Source organism: Euprymna scolopes, chromosome 19 (genome assembly GCF_053919585.1).
Source record: "Euprymna scolopes isolate OS-2025 chromosome 19, ASM5391958v1, whole genome shotgun sequence".
NCBI classification, from domain to species: domain Eukaryota; kingdom Metazoa; phylum Mollusca; class Cephalopoda; order Sepiida; family Sepiolidae; genus Euprymna; species Euprymna scolopes.
Window position 1 is genome coordinate 32,376,615 of NC_136500.1, and position 21,272 is coordinate 32,397,886.

The window sequence follows — 21,272 nt, forward strand, 5'->3', positions numbered from 1 at the left end:
CATTTCACAGACGTAGCCTTTGTTTATGCTATGCGTGAGCATAAACGAAAACTGTTAAATATGCATTCGCGTACCAAACTACCTTGTCAAAAAACCTTTAGGCCAATAAACACGAAAATAAATGCCCCTTCCTCAGGTGGCCAGAAAGTGGGTGCTCATTTTAAGTTAAATTTACATGGAAAAGTGATCACCCACTTTTCGAAAAAAAAATTTCTTCAGATCATGAAAACTATTTTGGTACTCCTTTGGCGTTGAGTTCCATGGTGACCCGCAGAATTATTTAATTGTCGTTCCCTTAGTACCCCCTAGTCAAGGCTAACGCATGCGCACGTAACATTTTTTATTTATTTACCTACATGGTGGAGTTTCTATACTGATAGGATTTTTGACATTTTTTCACTGGATTATTATTGATTGAACACTAACCAGATTATGAAAAAAAAATTGAAAAAAAAATATTTCAACATTTGAAAGGGGTACTCACTTTTTAGTTACCACGTTCTGGTAAATTGGTCACTCATTTTTTTTTTCTTAATACGGAAGTGTCTTCGGGAGATATAAAATGGTCGCATGTTGACGAAGCAATGTATCGGGAGGCGTACGGGATGAAAAATTATTGGTAAATTTTTAGATTAGGTCCACCGCCTCAATTTTCTTTTAAATGACGACTTGAAATGGTTTTCGACTATGCTGAATACGAAAGTCGCATTGAAATTTTGCAGAAATAAGTAGTTATCAAGATATAAATAGTTGTATTATGCATTGTAATCTTTGGCGGCTATCTTTTTTACGTGTGTGTATTTGTTTATGGCGCGTGTGCACGTAAAAAGATGGCCGCCGAAGAATACAATGCATAATACAACTCTTTATTTCCGCAAAATTTCAATGCGATTTGCGTGTTCAGCATACTCGGAAACCTATAAATGTCGTCATCGAAAGGAAAATTGTGGAGGTGGACCTAATCTAAAAAATACTAAATTATTAAACATTTCTCCAGCATGTTAGTGAAATTTATAATACTTTAAAAAAAATTAAAAAAAAAGTTTTGAAAAAAAAACAAAACAAAAAACTCACCTTTCATAAAAACAATTAAAAAAAACACCCACAAACTGACTTTTAACTAAATAAGTAAAAAAAAAAAAAAAATTAAAAAAATTCGAAACTTTATTTTCATAAAAACAATAAAAAAAGTCATGTTCAATCTATTTCTTTTTTCTTTGAGAAACAAATATATTTCTGACTTACAAATGCAATAGAGGCTCATATTATTTTTACTTTCTATGGTTTTGATATACCGCGTTTTTATTGCTTACAAAATGGGTGACTGATTTATCAGAACGTTGTAACTAAAAAGTGAGCACCACTTTCAAATGTCGAAATAATGATTTCTTTTTAATTTTTTTTAATAATCTGTTTAATTAGTGTCCAATCAATAATAATCCAGTGAAAAAAAATTCCAAAAACCTATAAGTATAGAAATTAAGCATGTTAACTCTTTTCATAAATAATTTTTTAAAAAAGTAACTAAACCATTTATTGATAATTTGTCACGTGTACAAACATTTATTTATTTACGTAGGCTTAACTCTTTTCATGAATAAGAAAAGTTTTACTCTTTAAGAATAATAAAAGGAAAAAGTTACTGAACATTTATAAAACGAAAAAATAATTTCTCACGTACTTACTTCTTTTCATGAAGGCCAGAGGAATAGTTGGCCGAAAAGTCGTGAAACAACAACTAATAAAGATGAGAATAATAGTCCGCAATAAATAAAAATGGTGCTAATGCAGAGAGCGATCAGCGCTATTTTTTAAAATCATATTTCCACGTTTAATTAAAGTTTTCCGATATGTTTTTTTATTCAATTGTAAGGTTAAAGTACAGAATAGGTACAAAACATCCTCCCCTCCCCATGTTAAGAATGACTTTATAAATAATAACATTATTTCAGCACGGATCACTCTCTGCATGAGTATCATAAAAATTAATACAAATAATACTTATCTCAATAAGTGAAAGGCTAATTTCTACCGGAAATGAAATCGGGACAATCTCGCAGTTACCAAAAATATTTTCATTTATAATTTAATATTTTTATAATTCGCAATGTTAAATTATTTTAATAACATGCAAACATTCTTTGACTTTAAAAATAGATTTTCTGAAAATTTCAATTAAATTGGTAACGTAGAAATATGGTTTTATTCACTTTTAACAAGTCAAAAATTTCTTTTATATATATCTGGATAAATAATTTCAAAAAATTTCAATCCTTTAATGAACGAGGAGTCGCGCAAAATTTGGAGGTCAGAAATCATTTTCTATTCAACAGATCCTTTCACGAGAGTGGACTACTAACAAAGAATTGAATAGAATAAAAAGAAATGCATTGTGATGAATCTTATTTAGTAGTTACATTTTTTTTAAATATGATTTTTTAAAAAGTTTCTTTCAAATACTTTACACTATTCTACTTTTGAATATCAATAAATAATTTATGAATAGTAAAAAAAAAAATAAATGCGAACAAGTCACGTAAAGGTGTAAAACATATACAAATACGCGAGACGTGATAAGACAATGTTCTATATGTAGACATGCGCGATACAATAGCCGCCAATAAATGTAAATATTAAAAACAATCAACCATCGTGACACTAGCACAACTGGTGGATGGCTGGATAATGATCGTAGTTTTACAGAAAATAGGAATAAATATACTCGAATAAGAATTTAGAACACAATGATACTAGCCATACCTTTGGAAATTCCGCAGTTGGTTCCGTTATCTGTTATATATTACTGCCTTGTTTAAGAAATATTTCCGCTTGCTTTTTCGGAGGAAAATATTAACTGTCTCTGATTATTTTTTTGAGGTTTGTATGCCATTCCACGAAACACGTGTAAGACAAAGTAAAATATTATGAAAAAAAAATATAAACCTATATACATATTTTTGCTTTGAAATGTAAACTACTGATATATATGCTCTGAAAGTGTTAAAGTGTTTTCATTGATCTTAATTAATCGTTTCAATTGAAAAATATTTATATATAAATATTTTTTTCTTTAGATTTTTATAAAAAAATTAGGCATCTGGAAGTTTTCTTAGGTTTTGTATCGGAATACCTCGGATAAGTATAAAAAAATCGACAATCGAAAAAAATTGATTAAGGAAGGAACAGTCCTATTGTAACAAAAGTTAACACTTTTATACGGTCTAACATCACGAGTGCATTTGAGGAATTTTATGACCGCACCATTAGAAAGACTCGTCATATAAAATCCACAGTAAGTTGTTTGTTAGAACAGGGATGCGTTCAAAATAAATGTTTATGTTTAAGGCCCAATTGAACCGTGATACTTGACTGTTGCAAGACTTAGTTCAAGTCATTATATAAAATAATTTTATAAAAGTAATAGTAGGTTCTCTACAGTGCAATGTAACCTAGAATGTATTTAGACTAAATCAGTGTGGGGAGACATGTGAAGTTTCCTCCCGGTGCATCGTGGTGGGTTCCCAACTATAGCAGGTAATCAATCGATTTGATTGAAAACTGGACGATTTGACTGATTTGGATGACAATAAAAATATGGAAGTGTGAAACCTTAGTTAATCCTAATTTAATCAGATCTCATTGCTAATATATAAATTGGATTCTTCGGACTACTGTTCTCACTTTGAGTGTTATTGTACAACTTTTCGATCGATGTAACCTCCGATCTTCTTTAGGTATATCTTGAATTCTGCACGGTATTTCGGAAGTTATTTAATCCATGGGGTAGTATACTCTCGTTTAGTTAGATGGAAGTCTCAAGTAATCCGCAGTTGCATTTTCGGATCACCCACACAGATGATTCAGAATTTTACCAAGTACTTTATCCTTGCGGACAATATTAATACATATTACTAACACACACACACACACACACACCCACACACACACACACACACACACACACACACACACACACACACACACACACACACATATATATATATAAACTACAGCACAGTCCAGACTCCAATAACCAAATGGCAATACAGCAGTCGGAATATTATGCACCTGCTGATAGAACGGCCCCTTTGGCGATTAATCCAGGGTTCAGGTCCCTGACAAGCGAATAACGTCAACTCAGTAAAACGTTTACCTCCAATACCCTGATTAGTGACACGGCAACAAGGAATAGAACAGAATGGAAAGAAAATTTAGCTGCTGCTCACATAACACTGTCAGGCAAGTTTACAGCTGTTTCTTCCCCCTTTGTCAGAAACATCGCCCATTCATTTAAACTTAGGATTGAGGGACAAAACAGGGGAAGTGAGAGTCTCTGGGCTGTCGAAAATGCATCCACAATGCCCTTTCCATTCTCTTTAACCAAACAACAAAAACAAACTAAGTATTAGTTAATAACTACTATTTTGAAAGGGAAGTTTGGAGATAAGTCCCCCTCTCATGGGGTCTAGAAATTTACGCTAAATATGTTCTCGTGTTAGTCCAGCTGAGAAAGATTTAAAACGGGTGAGTTTTAGAACAAAAACAAACTAATGAATAAATAAACACGTACAACAAATAATTAATTGATAATTAAATAATATATCAAAATATCAAAATAAACAAAAAAAAAATGCACGTATAAAATATTTATATTTCTCGTTCAAATGCCAAACAAAACAGATGACGAAGGTTTTTATCATGATTTCTCCTTTGCTTATATTATTTACGAACCCACTCGTATATCCGTTGCTGGCGCACAATTTTCAAGTCTACTAGATCTTAGAAAACAATATACTCTGAACAATGCTCAACCTCAGTTCAGTCTGCGCTAGGATCTTCTGATCATTGTTGTTTCAATAAACATAAGAACAAAGTATAACAAAACCCCAAATATCAAACAGTGTATCAATACTCGATGGCTGAGTGGAACAGTTTGCGAACGTTCATAACGGAACTGCCCATACGCTCTATGTTTTAAAAGAATACGTCAGTTAGCGCATTCGACTTAACTGATTGTTTAACTATCCGCATAGACAGCCACATATCTTTCAATAAATTCCAACAGAAACCGAACAGCCATCCATGGTGCACTCATGAACATGTTGCCGCTATTGCACATAGAAACCACTGTTTCAATTGCTTTAAACGTAATAGATGTTTTGAAAATAAAGTCACTTTTAGAACTGCCAGCAATTACTAGAAAAGGATTATAGAAAATAAGCCAGTCTATCAAATTCAAAATAGAACAGAGGCTTGGCTTCCATGAGTTTTGACAAGTAACAAACAAGGTCCTGGACAGCTGCGCGTCCTTTATCCCAACCATCATCAGCGGACGCTGTGATTTCGCCAGCATATGACAAAGCCAAACTCTTTGCCAATAACTTTGTATCAAACTCAACCCTATGCGATCAAGGTCACCTGCCTCCAATATTTTCTTCCAAAACCGATTATAATCTGAGCAACATTCACATACCTGTTGTCACACAGATCAGGAACCTTGATGCCAGCAAAGCAACTGGTCTCGATAATAATCAAGTCATAGTACTCAAAAAGCTTCAACCGTAACTAACATTCGTTCGTGCAAAGCTGTTCAATCGATGCCTAATATTTAAAAATACTGGAAATCGGTCTTCTGCATTTCAGTACAGACCAATTAGTCTTCTGTGTGTCATGAGTATGTTGTTTGAATCCATGTTAAATAGAAAAATTATCTACCACCTCAGCAAAAAACAACTTCCTCAATCACAAGCAATATGGTTTCCGTCCTGCAAAATCTACAGCTGAAGTACTTATTGTAATTTCGCGTAGAATCAGTGAACTCATCGACTCTTTGCATATCAAAAGTATTTGATAGGTTTTATTTTCACAAGATTTCTAGCTATAGAATATCTGAAAATGTCTTCTCAACCATCGAATCCTTTCTGTTTGATAGGTCGATAAGATTATTGTCGCTGATGGGCAGAAGTCTGAAGCTCAAAGTATGATTAAAATAACAATATCTCGAGTAAATTCGACACACTACTGTCAAAACTTCCAACTTCAAAACTTGTCACTCTTTCAAGTTCACTTACACACGACTTCTTCCAACTCGTTTCTCTGTTCGCTTCACGTCCGTTTTCATTCACCTGTCTCATTTGCATGCTACGCTTACATACGAGTGAGTGTCGTTTAATTGTTATGGACTTTCATTTCTTGTAATAAATAATTTACCAATAATTCTTTATACGTTTTGGTTTCGATTATAGCTGAAGGAACTCATATATATATATATATATATATATATATATAAGTTTTTTTTCATAAGTTTTGGTTTCGGTTTCGATTCAAGCTGATGCACCCAAGTTATATAGATATATTTTTTATTTTTGAAATCACAACATATTTATTATTTCTTTATTATTTTATTTACACTATTACTCTATCTCGTATATTGAGCTTTTTCATTTGGTTGGGATTTCTTATAAATATTGATACTAATATTTATATGTACTTGTGACATCTTTAATATAGAATTATCTCAAAATCTCTTTGAATATATATTCGTATATATAATATACTATATAGAACTTATATATTATATATATATATGTATACATAATATATATTATATTATATATAATCTATATGATATATCTATAATATATTTATAGTATATATCATATATTTATTATATATATAATATATTTATAATAGATACATGCAATACATATATCCTCCCTGTATATAACAAAAACGTCGTAGTTTTTCACCTCTGCACCAAAAATACCGTAGATTTACAAGAACAGATAGCACATACAAATTCATTATGCCTACACTATTAGCCAATATGTTATATAACTATAAAATGACATTTCAGACACATTAAAACTTTGCATTTATTCTTAGGAGCGACATCATAATGATCTCAATCATCTACAGAGGAAATAGTACCCAATTTCCCCCCTAACCACCAAGTTCTCCCACCATTCCCCTCCTACATCGCGTACTTTTACTCACAGGATACTTATATGTAAACCACACCCTTTGTAACTGATACTTGAACTCATAGACATAGCATTCACCTTCCATTCCTCTAAACACAAAATTATAACGTCTCCCAGACATGTTCCTTTCTTTCTGATTGGCATTATATTATATATAATCTATATAATATATTTATAATATATTTATAATATATATAATATATTTATTATATATATAATATATATAATATATTTATTATATATATAATATATTTATAATATATACATGCAATGCATATATCCTCCCTGTATATAACAAAAACGTCGTAGTTTTTCTTCTCTGGACCAAAATACCGTATATTTACAAGAACAGATAGCACATTCTCACTTGACATTCTCCTATTCCGGAATTAAACTAATCCCGTTATTTAACGATTAGTTCGCCACACTTAAACTTGTTTTCCTCGTTTACTGCTACATAAATACAATCTAAAAAGCATTAAAAAATACTTAACGACCGAAAAATTATAATCCACATTTCCTTTTATTTTTACGTTTTTTTTTTTGGGGGGGTATTATTTACAAACAAAAACCTTCATTTCTTGTTTGAGTGTTTTCCTTTTGTTTATTATTTGGGTTTATTTACATTTGTTTACTTTTCGTTTGTTTTAGTGATAAGTAAAATATTTTACACCAACTAAAAGGGGGTCATAATTTATAATTGGTTTCCTTATTTTCGCTTTGCGCTAAATACAAATTCCGTGTTTTTTTCTCCATTTCTCTGTTTTTCTTATCATCGAATCCAAACAGTTTTATTTATTTTTCTTTTATATTATCGAGATGAAACGAAAAATATTCATTTTTTTTTATTTTGGCGTTTTCCTTTGGATTATAATTTGGGGTTATTTACATTTGTTTACTTTGCGTTTTATTTTTGGGGAGGGGAGTTATTATGATAAGTAATTGCAGTAATTAATAAAAAAAATAATTACAAATAACTACAAGGAGGAAGTTTCGTTTCATTTCCTGAGGATAGGATTCCATGTTTTCGTTCTTGAATAAATTTCTGTTTCTTAATAAAAATTTGAGACGAACTACTTTTAGTCGCGGAGGCTGATAAGTAACCAGTTGACATTATAACAGCTTCAACGGCTACAGTGATAAAAAACATCTTTTACCTCTCTCTCTATCTGTGGTGTCTACTGCGTTTAATTTTTTAAATTCTTTTTTTCCTCGCTGCTATTTTTTATGTTTTATCTTTTACGGCTGGGGGTTGCTCAATATCCTTACTACACCACCCCTCTCCACCCGTTCTTGACATTCTGAAAGCCGTTCTTACAACGAGGAGTTTCGGTGTCTATTCCGAAAGACATGAGGTTGGGGTTGGGCAGCAGCAGCAACAACAATTTTTTTGAGGGGGGGGACGCTTCCACCGAACCACGGCGGTGAGCGGGTACTGCTAGTATATTATAATATATAGAACATATGTGTGTGTGTGTGTAATCTATTTAATATATTTATAATATATACAATATATATATATATATATATATATATATATATATATATATATGTATATGTATATGTGTGTGGCCTTCATAAGTCATTTTTAATTATTTAGAATTTTCAAGGTGAATGAAGATTGAATTGTTTGTAAACAAACTGTTACTTAACTTCGCTTTGTTTGTGGCTATGTTCTTTAGTGCCAAAGGTTTCTCTATATAAGGATTTGTCAGGAAAACCTGACATGAGAATACTTTTACCTACAACCCTGACAACATATTCAAAATCACATAGTTATCGTGGCCCAAATAAGATTTCCTCTGAATGGCTAACACACAATGGCTCATACAAGGAATTATACACCTTCTTCAAATGATTTTGCTTATAGTAACAGCATTAAACTGGATACTCCACCAGACTAGGTGAATTCTAGTTCCGGAATCAGGATACCACAAAAAAGATATACTTTACATTTTAAACATTTTTAGGGGGAAGTAACTCAATATTCTTAACTTCTTTACCAACTCAACATTTGAAATGTAAATGAAATTTAATTGAATATTCGAATAATTATGTATTTCATATAGAGATCACATGTTAGCCCCATAGGAAGGGGCCCCTTGATTTTGACTGAAGTAAAATGAAACAAAGAGAGAAACATTATTAAAATTGCAAGGATTAAGTACTTCTTACGAAGTACAATATCATTAATTAATTGATTATTTGAACTTTTACTTTCAATGTTTTATTCAATTGAAAATACCTTTTCATAAAAAATAAAGTATTTTTCATATATTTTCAAATATATTTTGATACGTTATGCATTTCTTACTAATGGTTGTGCTCTGATAATAAGAGTATATTGTTGCAAATACATTTGCTAATGATTTTTAAAATGAAAACTCCTTGAATTTTTGATGGATTAATATTGTAAGTTATGAAATTTTTATTTTCATTATTCATTTTTCTTTGATAATTATGTTTCAGTTTGAACAAATATGGTATAATAAAATTATGGTGTATTCGTTCGCGCCTGACCGCATAGAATGGAAATATGTCACAAAGTTTAACAAGGTTTTTTTTAATATAGATCCACAAAATATTGTGATGTTTCAGTGTGAACAGGTATGGTATAATGAATTAGGGGTTATTTATTTTATTTTTAATTTCATCATATTTTGCTTTGGTTTTGATACCCCTAAATTCGAACCTATCCCTTTACAACCCTTCCTTTTCATAACCTATCATACTTTCATAAATCAGAGTCCATTTTCTGTAGGCTGTTTTGGAAACCAGTCAATGACGAGTACTGTTGCTAATATATATATATATATATATATATATATATATATATATATATATATATATATATATTCCAGATTTTAAATATCTAGGACAAAAACAATTGAATTTAACGAGGTTGTCGATAGTTCTCAATAAAAAAGAGCAGGATGTTATTTTCAATTTAAGTAAATAAAATTATCATTAGACGAAGCAATCAATCTAGTTTCAATCTAAAACGATTTCATCGGTCTACAAAGACCTCCGGCTTTTATCGAGGCCAGTCTTTTAATAAAAAACAAAAAGAAAACAATGGGAAGACTTTTTAAAATTTATAATTTCTATAGTGCGCGTTTGGAGTCGTGTGTTGGAAGAAATGGGGAAATGGTTTAATCAGTAGCCTCTAAACCCAATGAAAGGTAGCCTTAGTTACTTTAATTAGGTCAGACGGCTAGTCGAAAAGAGAATGGGAGCGAGGCGTAGTCTATCCGTGCGCGGATATATATATATATATATATATATATATATATATATATATATATATATATATATATATTGCTTATGGATAACTGATATTAATAAAAGCAAGTATATCAAAAAATCTCTATAGTGCTAAAATATAAACCTGAAATTGTATATATAAAATAATATAGATAGATAATACTAACTTACCTTTCGGTTATAATAAATTCATCTTTTGTTTGTTTGACCCACTTAGAATTTCTTTTAAAAGGGATTTGGAAAATGAACAGAAAGTAAGCGGGGTGATATAAGGGACCTATCAGAGTTATTGCCTTCTATTTTTTATTTCGGCTGAAGTGATCAGAGGGTTATGTTAAATTGCATTATTGTGATGACTGAACTTATGCATTCATGACCTGAAAGTTTCGTGTTTATGTTGCAAATATTGACGGTATGATACTCTAAGAAAGCAACCTTCCAGCACTGAACCTAATTTTCTTTATCTACTTCCTCCATCCAAATGCCCTCACTATTCTCTGACAACAGGTTCAATATAATAAAGTGAAAAAAAAAGAAAAAGAAAAAGAAAGCTAACGCCATTGGTGAAATAAGAATAAAGTAACTACTTCTTTTATTCTCTTCCCATACATTAATTATTTTCTTGGTGATTTCAAAAGAATCTATGTTTTTGCTATAAGAAGGCCATGATCACAGATCTTACACCAACAAATTCAGTGTAAACGTATCTTGTGTAGTTTTTGACTTTTATCCGCACACACACACGCACGTGTTATTAAATGAATACAATTTGAACTTACACTTTTCTTTAGGAGTGCCACATTGATAGCGCACGCTCATGAAGTTGGTGAACCTTGGGTAAATCTTTGGTTGACAAACATCTGTTAGCAATGCCCAGATTGTTTGAATTTCGCAGACATTTTGACCGATACATCGAATGGCCACTTGGCTACTTGCAGGAATCATACAATCGTCGATTTCCGGACGACAGCATTCTTCTTTGTAGTTGTCTGTGTTTGTAGTCATTGGGCAGTTCTTCCCGGCTGGTTTCGCACCAAGTAACACCTTGGTCACGTTGACGATCACCTGTGGATTCATGCATTCAAGCTTTACAAAGTTGTGGTAGTTTCCATAACAAGCGATGTTTTCTTTTGTGCTCACATCCAAAGGTAAATTACCTAAGGAAAAAGAAAAAGAAACGGAAAGAATAATGTATGATTATTTCATAGTTTGCTGATGTAAATATAAAACTCATCCAGGACCTGTAAAATCAATTTCCAAAACAGAACGGTCCACTTACGAAAATAAAAATTAATAATGACACGAAAATACTATTCTAGTATCCTTATTCCAATTTTGACCTATATTCGTGATCTGAAATAGAACACTTACATCAAATCAGTTGCCAATATCGCTGGGAAAATAGATCCTTCTACCGCTCCAGTAGAAATCTCACTCCTGATGTAATTCTCTACTTAAATAAGAGCCAAGTAAGTCGAAGGATGCCGCACTGTTGCCACATCTGGGCAGGAGCTGCTAGAAAGACTTATGCTGCCTTGGCAGAGTTCAAAATAGACATCGTAGCCTAGTGGGGGTGCGCTTTTCTCTTCCTGCAACCTCTTTTCCACAGAAGAGACGTGCGAACCAGTCTATGCTTTATTCTTATTTTCATGGCAGGTGCTCGTCTGAGCTCCAATCTATGCCCCCCTCGCCAAACTTTCATGAAAAATACACGTCTAGCTGAAACGACTGTCAATATCTTTGTCTGCGCTTATTTCTTAGTACTACACACCTGTGGAACTCTGTTCCTCTTCCCTGCTTTCCAGTTTACAATATGGTTGTCTTCAAGTCCAATGTAAACAAGTTCTTGATGAGCTGTCTCCTTAAGTAATCCAATTTACCAAATTTACACTTCTAACGATCACTACGATAGTGTTCCATTGACTACTGTACACGCATTAACCTTTATCCTCGAGTGATCTCGAGCCTTGATACGTGGTGACATCTTTGTAAAACAAAGTCTTTTATTTGGATTCATTTCGTCACATTTTGTGACGGCTTGATATATCAAAATAAGATACAAAAAATAAAAACAAAAACTTTGTTTTATGCTTCTTGTACCTCACACAACCTTGAATATATATATACATACTAGCAGGGTAACCCGACGTTGCCCAGGATTGAATGATGATCGACGAATGCCTAGCACTCCATATTTTTATTGTCATCCAAATCGTTGAAATTGTCCGTTTTCAACCAAATCGAATGATTGCCTGCATTAGTTGGGGATCCATCGCGGTTCACCAGGAGAAAGCTCACATGCGTCTCGCAGCGACTTAGTTCACGATATACTGTAGTCTACATTGAGAACCTACTGCTAATTTTATAAAATTATTTTTTATTTATTTATAACGACTTGAATTAAAGTTTAAAATGGAAAAGTCAATTATCATACTTCGATTGTACTCTAAAGAGAAACATTCATTTCGAAAGCGCCCCTGTCATATCAAAGAACCTACTGTAGATTTTATATGTTGAGACTTTCGCCTTGTGTGGTAATAAAACTTCTCAAATACATTTGTGATTTTAGGCTGTATAAGGTGTTAACTTTGGTCAAAATCGCCTGCTCCTTCTTTCATCGAATTATTTCGATTATCGGGACTTATCAGAAGACATTTTAAGTGGAACGGCTCATCAAGAACTTGTTTACGTTGGACTTGAAGACAACCAGATTGTAGTCAGCTGGAAAGCAGGAAAAACGGAAGACAATTCCACAGGCGTGCAGTTCTAAGAAAGAAGCTTTGTTCATGGAATCTACGTTTAGGTTTAGGTACAGATAAAGAGTGGGGGGAATTGTTGATAGTCTTTTCAGCTAGATGAATGTTTCTTGTAAAAATTTGGCGAGGGGGAACCATAGATTGAAGCTCAGTCGAGCACTTGCCATGAAAATAACGATAAAGCAGTGACAAACACGCAACATCTGTGAGATAGAGGTTGCAGGGAAGAGAAAAGGACATCTCCTACGAGGCTACGAAGTCTATTTTGAACTCTATCAAGGCAGGACAAGTCCTATTTAAATGAATAAATAGAAAATAAATTGAATTGTAAATAATTTATACTGAATCCACCTATTATTGCATCGGAGGAAATCGTTTATTATTTCTCGTTAAACTGTAGTGTTTGTTTTTTTTAGGTAATTATTTATTCATCATTGATATTATTTCTTTTTACATCATGTGCTGTCTGCTAGTAATATATAAATGGTTAAAAGTAAAACGGAATAATTCAATTGATATGGTTAACTCGATTTGAATTATCATAAGTCAGTGTTACTCGGTTTAATGTCCGTTTGTGTTGAATGATTTTTAGAAACTGACTAAAACTAACCGATCTCAGGTCAGGTTCTTATTTACCCCTATTTCTCACACGTATAGGCTTATCACTTTTTCCCGCATTTTCTTTGAACTACCCTAGTTATCTGACCTTGCTATTTCAACTGTTCTACATCTACGAACCCAAAATCTCTCACCCATTCTTGCAACTTTACCGTCGAAGTTGTCTGTTCTGCACACAACTCTCTTTACTGTCCAAACTTAATCTTCCTCAGAGGTCATCAGAACTAAGCCGGTCTTAAAGACTCACATTACACACCCGTCGTATAATTCTCATATGATTTTGTTCCATGAAATGCATATACTCAACCCTCACCGACCAGGTTTCACTTCTTTTCATTTTCACACTGCGTCTACATGCGTCTTCCTTTAATCAAATGTGATGGTAGTTAGTAATCGTAAAACTTTCATAAACTCATTTCAAAACATTACCATACAATATTGTTAGCCAAATTAGTCCTTTTAACTATTGTCAATATACCTTGTGTGGCTTTACTTTATGGACAGTTTCCAAACTTGGGATTTCATTTTGGGTCAAAAGAATCTGCTTAATTTTCAAGTGGAGCATTCTTTCCTTCATGTATAAACGAATCACAGCTTATCAAAGCCGAAAGGCTACTCGAGGATAAGGGTTAACGTGTTTATCAGATGGATGGTGAGAACAGAATTGGTTAAAGCTCTGCAGAATTTAATTATTTAAAAGGACAACTCAATAATAATCGGTTATTATGGTTCTGAATTGTAGAGTTGAAGATTGATAATTTATATTATTTGTCTGTGGTATACAATACCACGAAGATGCTTCCAAGTAGACTACAACAAGTCCAATGTTACCAAATTCTTTGTACTATTTGGATTATTCGAACTACTGTTCCTGAGTTAAGTGTTATTCTCACGTTTCAACCGACGTAATCTATAAAATTCAGTTCTAAGCGACCGTCTTCTAGAGGTTGTAGGTTCAATCTTCGGCGCGGGCGATATAATTGCGAATTATTTAAAACTTCTACTAGATCATAACTGACAGAACGAGATCATAATACCATCCTGGATCAAATAAATGAAATTCCGTACAGATTTCCGAGTTTGACAGTTAGAATCCATGTTGAAATCAGCTTAGAAGTATTCCCATGGTATTGTGTACCACAGGCGGGTAGTTCTCTGAAAGAAACTTTGTTCATGGAAGATCCATTTAATTTAAGACATACAGAGGAAGAAAGGAAAGTAGTACTTGAAGTGATTGTAGCTAGACTGATTTTCGTTGTTTGTTTTATAGTGGGGGACTCATAGATTGGAGCTCAGTCGAGCACCTACTATATAAATAACGATAGTGTTGAGGAAGACTAACAATCACTTTTGTGAAAAAGAAACTATAAAGGAAAAGATGAGAATATCTCCCACTAGATTTCGAAGTCGGTTTTGTAATTTGTCAAAGCAGGAAAGGATGCCCTGAGAGACACATTTCCAGATGTGTCAAAAGTACTCTTTTTTTGAACGTATTTGGTCTTACAAAGTAGACGATTGTGTCGGGAGTGAGTTACGGTAAATATACATATTTTTCCTCTTTTTCCCGCAGATATTAGGCTTATACTTATTTAAAAAAGAACTCTTCCAATTCAGGCAGTGTAAAGTGTCACATGGTCTTAGAGTTTATATAATAGTTTCTTTTGAAATAAATAAAAACTTCGACAGCGGAAAAGGACTTGTTAAAATGACCAACACTAACAAAATCTTTTAGCAGAAATGAGGCCTGGTTATCTACTCCTGTAAAAAGGAAGTGTAAACAACTGGAAATTTATTTCATTAAAAGGCGAAATTCAAACGTATAATCCATTACATTGACCACTCAATGCATTTTTCAATCAAACGACTATGATTACCGTATTCAATTTATGAGAAAATCGCGTTGTATTAATGAAGCAGACGACCGGCAAAATAGGTTAGGAACACGGATGAAGTCGTCTCAACTCACAGTCATGTTATGGAAAATACTACTTAAAAAACAAACAAACAAACAAAACAAAATAAAAACAAAACAAAACAAAACAAGGAAACAACTCGAAAATATCATTTTCCCAAACACATCGAAGAGAGATAGGAAATCACAGCATTTATTTGAAATAACGTCAATGAAGCAATAATGAAATCTGAATTCGTATTAGTTGGATTCTTCGGACTGTTGTCTTGAGTGTTATTTTCACAACGTTTCGGTCGATATAACCTTCTTCCGATGTATCTTGTCGAACTTAGAAGTGTTTTTACTCGAAATCGGAAATTTGCGTGGAATTTCGAACGAAACCCTTTATTTACGTCACATTCCGTCAGCCATGGAGAGAAGTCTTAAATAATTGCAATTGTATTTTTCATTCGCCCAAACTGGGAATTCAACCTTCAAGAGACGATCAATTTACAATTGAAGTTTTGCAAGTACTCTACCGACTGCGCCACGGGTCCTTGCGGACAATTCTAGTACGAATTTTAGGAGCCTTAAACCTATCTTATTTCTGAATGTAAATATCACTATTTATAACCACACATTATTACTATATATATTACTGTATATATATTTATTCATTTATTAATTCCGTAGATATTATCTATTATTTATAATTTATGGTTTCGATATCGCGTTAAATTCTAGACTAAATCTACTCAGTAATTGATCGTCACTCATCACACATGCTGTTTATTTGAATCATCTTACTCTTCACCGTTTTTTTTTACAAAGGGGTCGCCATATATCAAGGCCCAGAGGCCACTCAAGGATAAAGGTTAATATGTGTATTGTAGTCATTGTGACAGTTGCGTAATAATCGTTTGTAGAAGTAATTTGATATAATTGGATCATTTACGAGGACAGCTGAACAAGAAATTGTTTACGTTGGACTTGAAGATAATTATATTGTAATCAGCTGGAAAACAGACTAGCGGAACAAGTTTCTACAGGCGACCGTTCTAAGGAAGAAGCTTTATCCATGGAATCCATGTTTATGTTTTGACAACGATTGAGAATTTTTACTTTGTTCCCATAATAGGTTGATGGTTTCAGTTTCCGTCCATATATAGCCATCCATACCCGACTTATGGATTGATTAAAAAGTTTTAGAGGAAATCCGATCTGGAATTCCGACGTAAATTAGCGTCTACGATTAGCAGGAGTGACAATGGGACAATTCGAATCTGAAAAAAAGTGGATCAAATTATCTAACGTGGTATGACGAAAAAGAAGTATTATATAAACTATAACATTAGGCAGAGATTAGGTCTGGCTGACGGAGCCTTACAAGTGGAGATGGAGTCAATAACATGAATATGGAGGGGATGAGAGAGGCGTGGATATAAAAAAAAAAAACGCAAAAAATTCGGTATTATCAATGGTACAAGATTTGAAATAAACGAATAAAAAGATAATCATTTTTATGCAATTTGTTGCTCTTATATTTCTTCAGGAGAAAGAACTGCGCAAGTCGACAAAATGAAAATGCGAACCACGTTATCTCCTTTACGCTCAAATTGATTTTATAGTCTTCAATAAATCGGATCATCTCTTTAATATCCTAAACGATATCTTATAATCCAGGAAAATTAAAATTTCACTCTCTCGAGTACCCAACCCTCCAACGAAACAAGAGTTGAAACTTTCACAAATATTCATTCCAACTGTTCGATTTTAACTTGAAAACAACATTAACGATTAACATTAAATGAAAACACATACTCTAGCAACCGAGAAGTAACTTATTACAACTATCTATTTCCTTACATTTTATTGAAAGAGTTTGGCCTTTCAGTAAAAGGTAATCGTTAGCAAATAAGCACGATTATAAAGAATGTTCCAAATAAAGATAATCAGCCTCCAGTAACATGAATTAAGATTTGCTTATCTAAATTTTTATCACGTGTTAAATATTCAGTACAATTGATGGCTTTTAAAGCTACACGTGTGCGCATGTACATTCATCTATGTCGTTTCCAGCATTCTGAAGCAGTTATATTAGTATGACATTTAAAATCTTACTGTCGTCTCCAACATTTTGATGCTTCAGATGTGGTTTGAAAATTAACGGGTTTCTTTAGCATGCAAGATAGTTGAAAGTGGATCTTGGGTTTACTTGCGGCAGCCATGTAACTCTCGCTTCCCTTTATTTTGTTCTTTTGTCCTAACATTCCAGATACGATGTTTCTGACAAAGAGGCAAGAATTGCTGTTTTTTGGGGTCAGAATCTATTCCATCTGACACTTACCGTTGGGAAGTTTTTGACTTTGAAGTAGTATTTTAGCTCCTCACATTAAGTGGCTTCATTCCTTGTCTGGAACGATTTCCATTAAAAAGCAAGCACTTGTGATAAAGCTTTAGTGCCAACTGAAAAAAAAGAACTAAAAAATATTTTGCGGATGTAGTTGTAAATGATGGTTCAAGTGCATTAAACTTTCACTTTAGAAAGAAAAAAAAGAAGGAAATAAAAGAAAAAAAAAGGAAAATAGACAAGTTATAGCCCTGTTAAGAGTTGCAACCTCCCCCCCCCCAAAAAAACAGAACGTAACGTCATGTATTGCAAAGCATATAATACCTACCTAGGTTAGTCCACAGGACATCGACTGATATCTATTTGCTTCCTCACGTAAAACAAAATGTGACACAAGGTCATTTTAATGTGGGAGAAAACTAGCTCCCCCAAAAGGGTACACTGTCAGTTTGCAAAAATAAAATTGCCTTAGTATAGAAGGGGTTCCGTCTCCATTGACCAAGAACAATTAATTTGAGTGCAGCATCTGAGCAAACATCGCACTTCTACGAGCGTAGCAGGATATCGACTGGTTATTTATTTGTTTCCAACGAAACAAAATGTGACACAAGGTCGGTTTAATGTGGGAGATAACCAGCTCCCTGCAAAAGGGGATTCTGCAAAAAAAAAAAATTGCCTTAGTATAGAAGGGTTCCCCCCCTCCATTGACTAAGGACAATTAATTTGAGTGCAGGATCAGTGCAGACACCACACTTCAGTGACCAGCTCAGTACAAGTACCGGATGTCCGCTGACACCTTACGGCTTAGCCTTCCAGTATCTATTGAGATTGGAATAGTCTATTAGTAGATAACAACAGTAGAGAAAGAAAGACAGTGGCCAGAAACATATTGAACTGTTCCTTGTCTTACTGCAGTTACGCGGGGACGATATAATTGATAGAACTTCTTCATTTTATCTGGGCTCGAACACCAGCCCCTAATTTAACCGTCAGTTTAATTCTCTTATTTGTGAGCCTCTCAAACCCACTTGATAATAATAACATAAGTAGCTACCCCAAGCTATTCTCACACAAAGTGACATGTCATTTGCTTAAACGCTTGAGTATAAAACTGCAATGCATGAGACAAACAAATACGAATTCTTATAGCTTAATCAAACGAAACACATCCAACTGAAAACCTCCCCTTTTCTCCACTAGAAAGAAGTAGTCGCTATTTGCTTAACAAGGAAAAGAAAGACAGAATCAGCCACAACATGTACACATGAGAATCTATTGTCCTTTATGCAGGCGAATTCGATTGGATATCACGTTTTGTTGACCTCATCATCGAGAAACTAAATGCCTGCCCTGTACAAACAAAGTATTGAACCACTCACGTCTCGTACCCACCAGACGTGGACATAACACCCAACTGTCTTGACAGCAAGCAAGTGAATAACCTCGAACAGTTGTCATGGAAACTACTGAATATTTAAACCTCTTTAAAAGGGCACATTTTTGTTGGTTTTGTTTTGTTTAACCAAGCGGATGTCTGCAGACGAATTGACGACGAGATGTCAAGTACAAACAGGTAGTGCGCAGAAAGTTGTAAGTAGGCTCAAATGATATGAAGATGGCTTGCTATTCGGCGAAGTGATGAAGATGCAAGTTAGTTCGAAACAGATAAACAGTTTGATTATTATTTTCATTAATATTCATTGCTAAAATTTGGCACAGAAATATATGTAAAAATATTTTGTCCTTAGTAAATCTATGTCGAAATTTCATAAGTCATAGTTTAGTTTGAAACATGTTTTCCACTTTCTCAGAAAATTTCCGCCCAAGGAAGTAATTTCATACATTTTGTCATTGTTTTTGATAATGAGGAAATTTCAGTTCATAACTTGAAATTTTTGTTAAATCAACAAAAATAAGGAAAAGAAATAATAATAATAATAGTAATAATAATAATAATAATAATAATAATAATAATAATAATAATAATAATGACCTCGGTTGGACAAGCGCAAAGAGAACTGGGACCTTGGGGAGGCAGTGCCACTCAAATTCCAGTATAAACCAATGGTCACTGCCGGCGAGAAATCAAGGGTAAGCGGCTGTTGCGATGATGCAAATTCATTTGCAAATGCTATCGAAGGAGGTGGAGATAACTGGACGTCTGGGGAGACTTGTTGTCACTCAGCCTCCAGAGAACACCACAGGTTTCCAATCAGATCGTTTGTTGTCTTGTGTGAAAGCTCCATGTGAGCCAATAATAATAATAATAATAATAATAATAATAATAGAAATTATCGAGTGTGGAAACTGAGTCACATAACCAAACAACACCCACCGACCACTGGTAATTTGAAATAGAAATAGAACAAAATATAGGAATAAACCAATGGAGCTTAAATTCCAGAATCTGATCCCCCTCCTCAAATAGTGGTGGCACCAACCTCGTGATATGTAGTCAATCCCAGGTTACGCCGACATGTGAAAATTGTAGGTTCGCTGTGCAGGTTGGTTAGTGCAAAAAGAGTTCAAAGAGTAAAGGTTGACGTATGTCAAACGCTGTAACTATGTAGCTAGACTCGACGGTGTCACCTATAATGTTATTCGGTTCGTATGAAAGAAAATGAGAGAGAGAGAGAGAGAGAGAGAGAGAGAGAGAGAGAGAGAGAGAGAGAGAGAGAGAGAGAGAGAGAGAGAGAGAATGAAAAAAGGGGGGAAAGAAATCTTTTAGCTCGCATGCAAGTGCAGCTTGACTTCCAATTTTGGACGAAACGGACGTGTCGACTTAGACACGAAAATGCGTCGGAAGAAACGCAAAAAAAAAGTGAGTCAACAATGCGATGGCTCCCTCGCACTCGTTAGATGAATAAAGAATCCATGCCAGAAAATTTGCGTTATGTTTTCGTCAGATGTTCCTTTTCAGCATCGACCAGTGATGGGAAGAATCGATCAGAGAAGACCAAGAAACAGAAAAAAGGTACGGTGACTTTATCATCGTATATATATATATATATATATATATATATATATATATATATATATATATATATATATACTAGAAAAAGTACCCGTCGTTGACTGGGTTCAAAAACAGCCTACAGAAAATGGACTCCGATTTATGAAAGTATGATAGGTTATGAAAAGGAAGGGTTGTAAAGAGATAGCTTCGAATGTGGGGGTATCAAAACCAAAGCAAAATATGATGGACATAAAAAGAAAATAGATAAACCCCATAATTTATTATACCATACCTGTTCACACTGAAACACTTATCACAATATTCTGTGGATCTATATTAAAAAACATTGTTAAACTTTGTGACATATTTCCATTCTATGGAGGTCAGGCGCGAACGAACACCCCATAATTTTATTATACCATATTTCTTCAAACTGAAACATAATTATTAAAAT

General features: G+C 33.6%; 1 protein-coding gene across 1 annotated transcript in view; it reads right to left on the bottom strand.

Annotated features, from left to right (window-relative positions):
* The window catches only part of LOC145303506 (uncharacterized), a 131,250-nt gene that overhangs the window by 40,339 nt on the left and 69,639 nt on the right, over positions 1 to 21,272 (bottom strand). Inside the window, exon 2 of the mRNA XM_080144938.1 lies at positions 11,027 to 11,404. Within this exon, the coding sequence (XP_080001064.1) occupies positions 11,027 to 11,404 (378 nt within the window). The remainder of the gene's footprint in view (positions 1 to 11,026; positions 11,405 to 21,272) is intronic.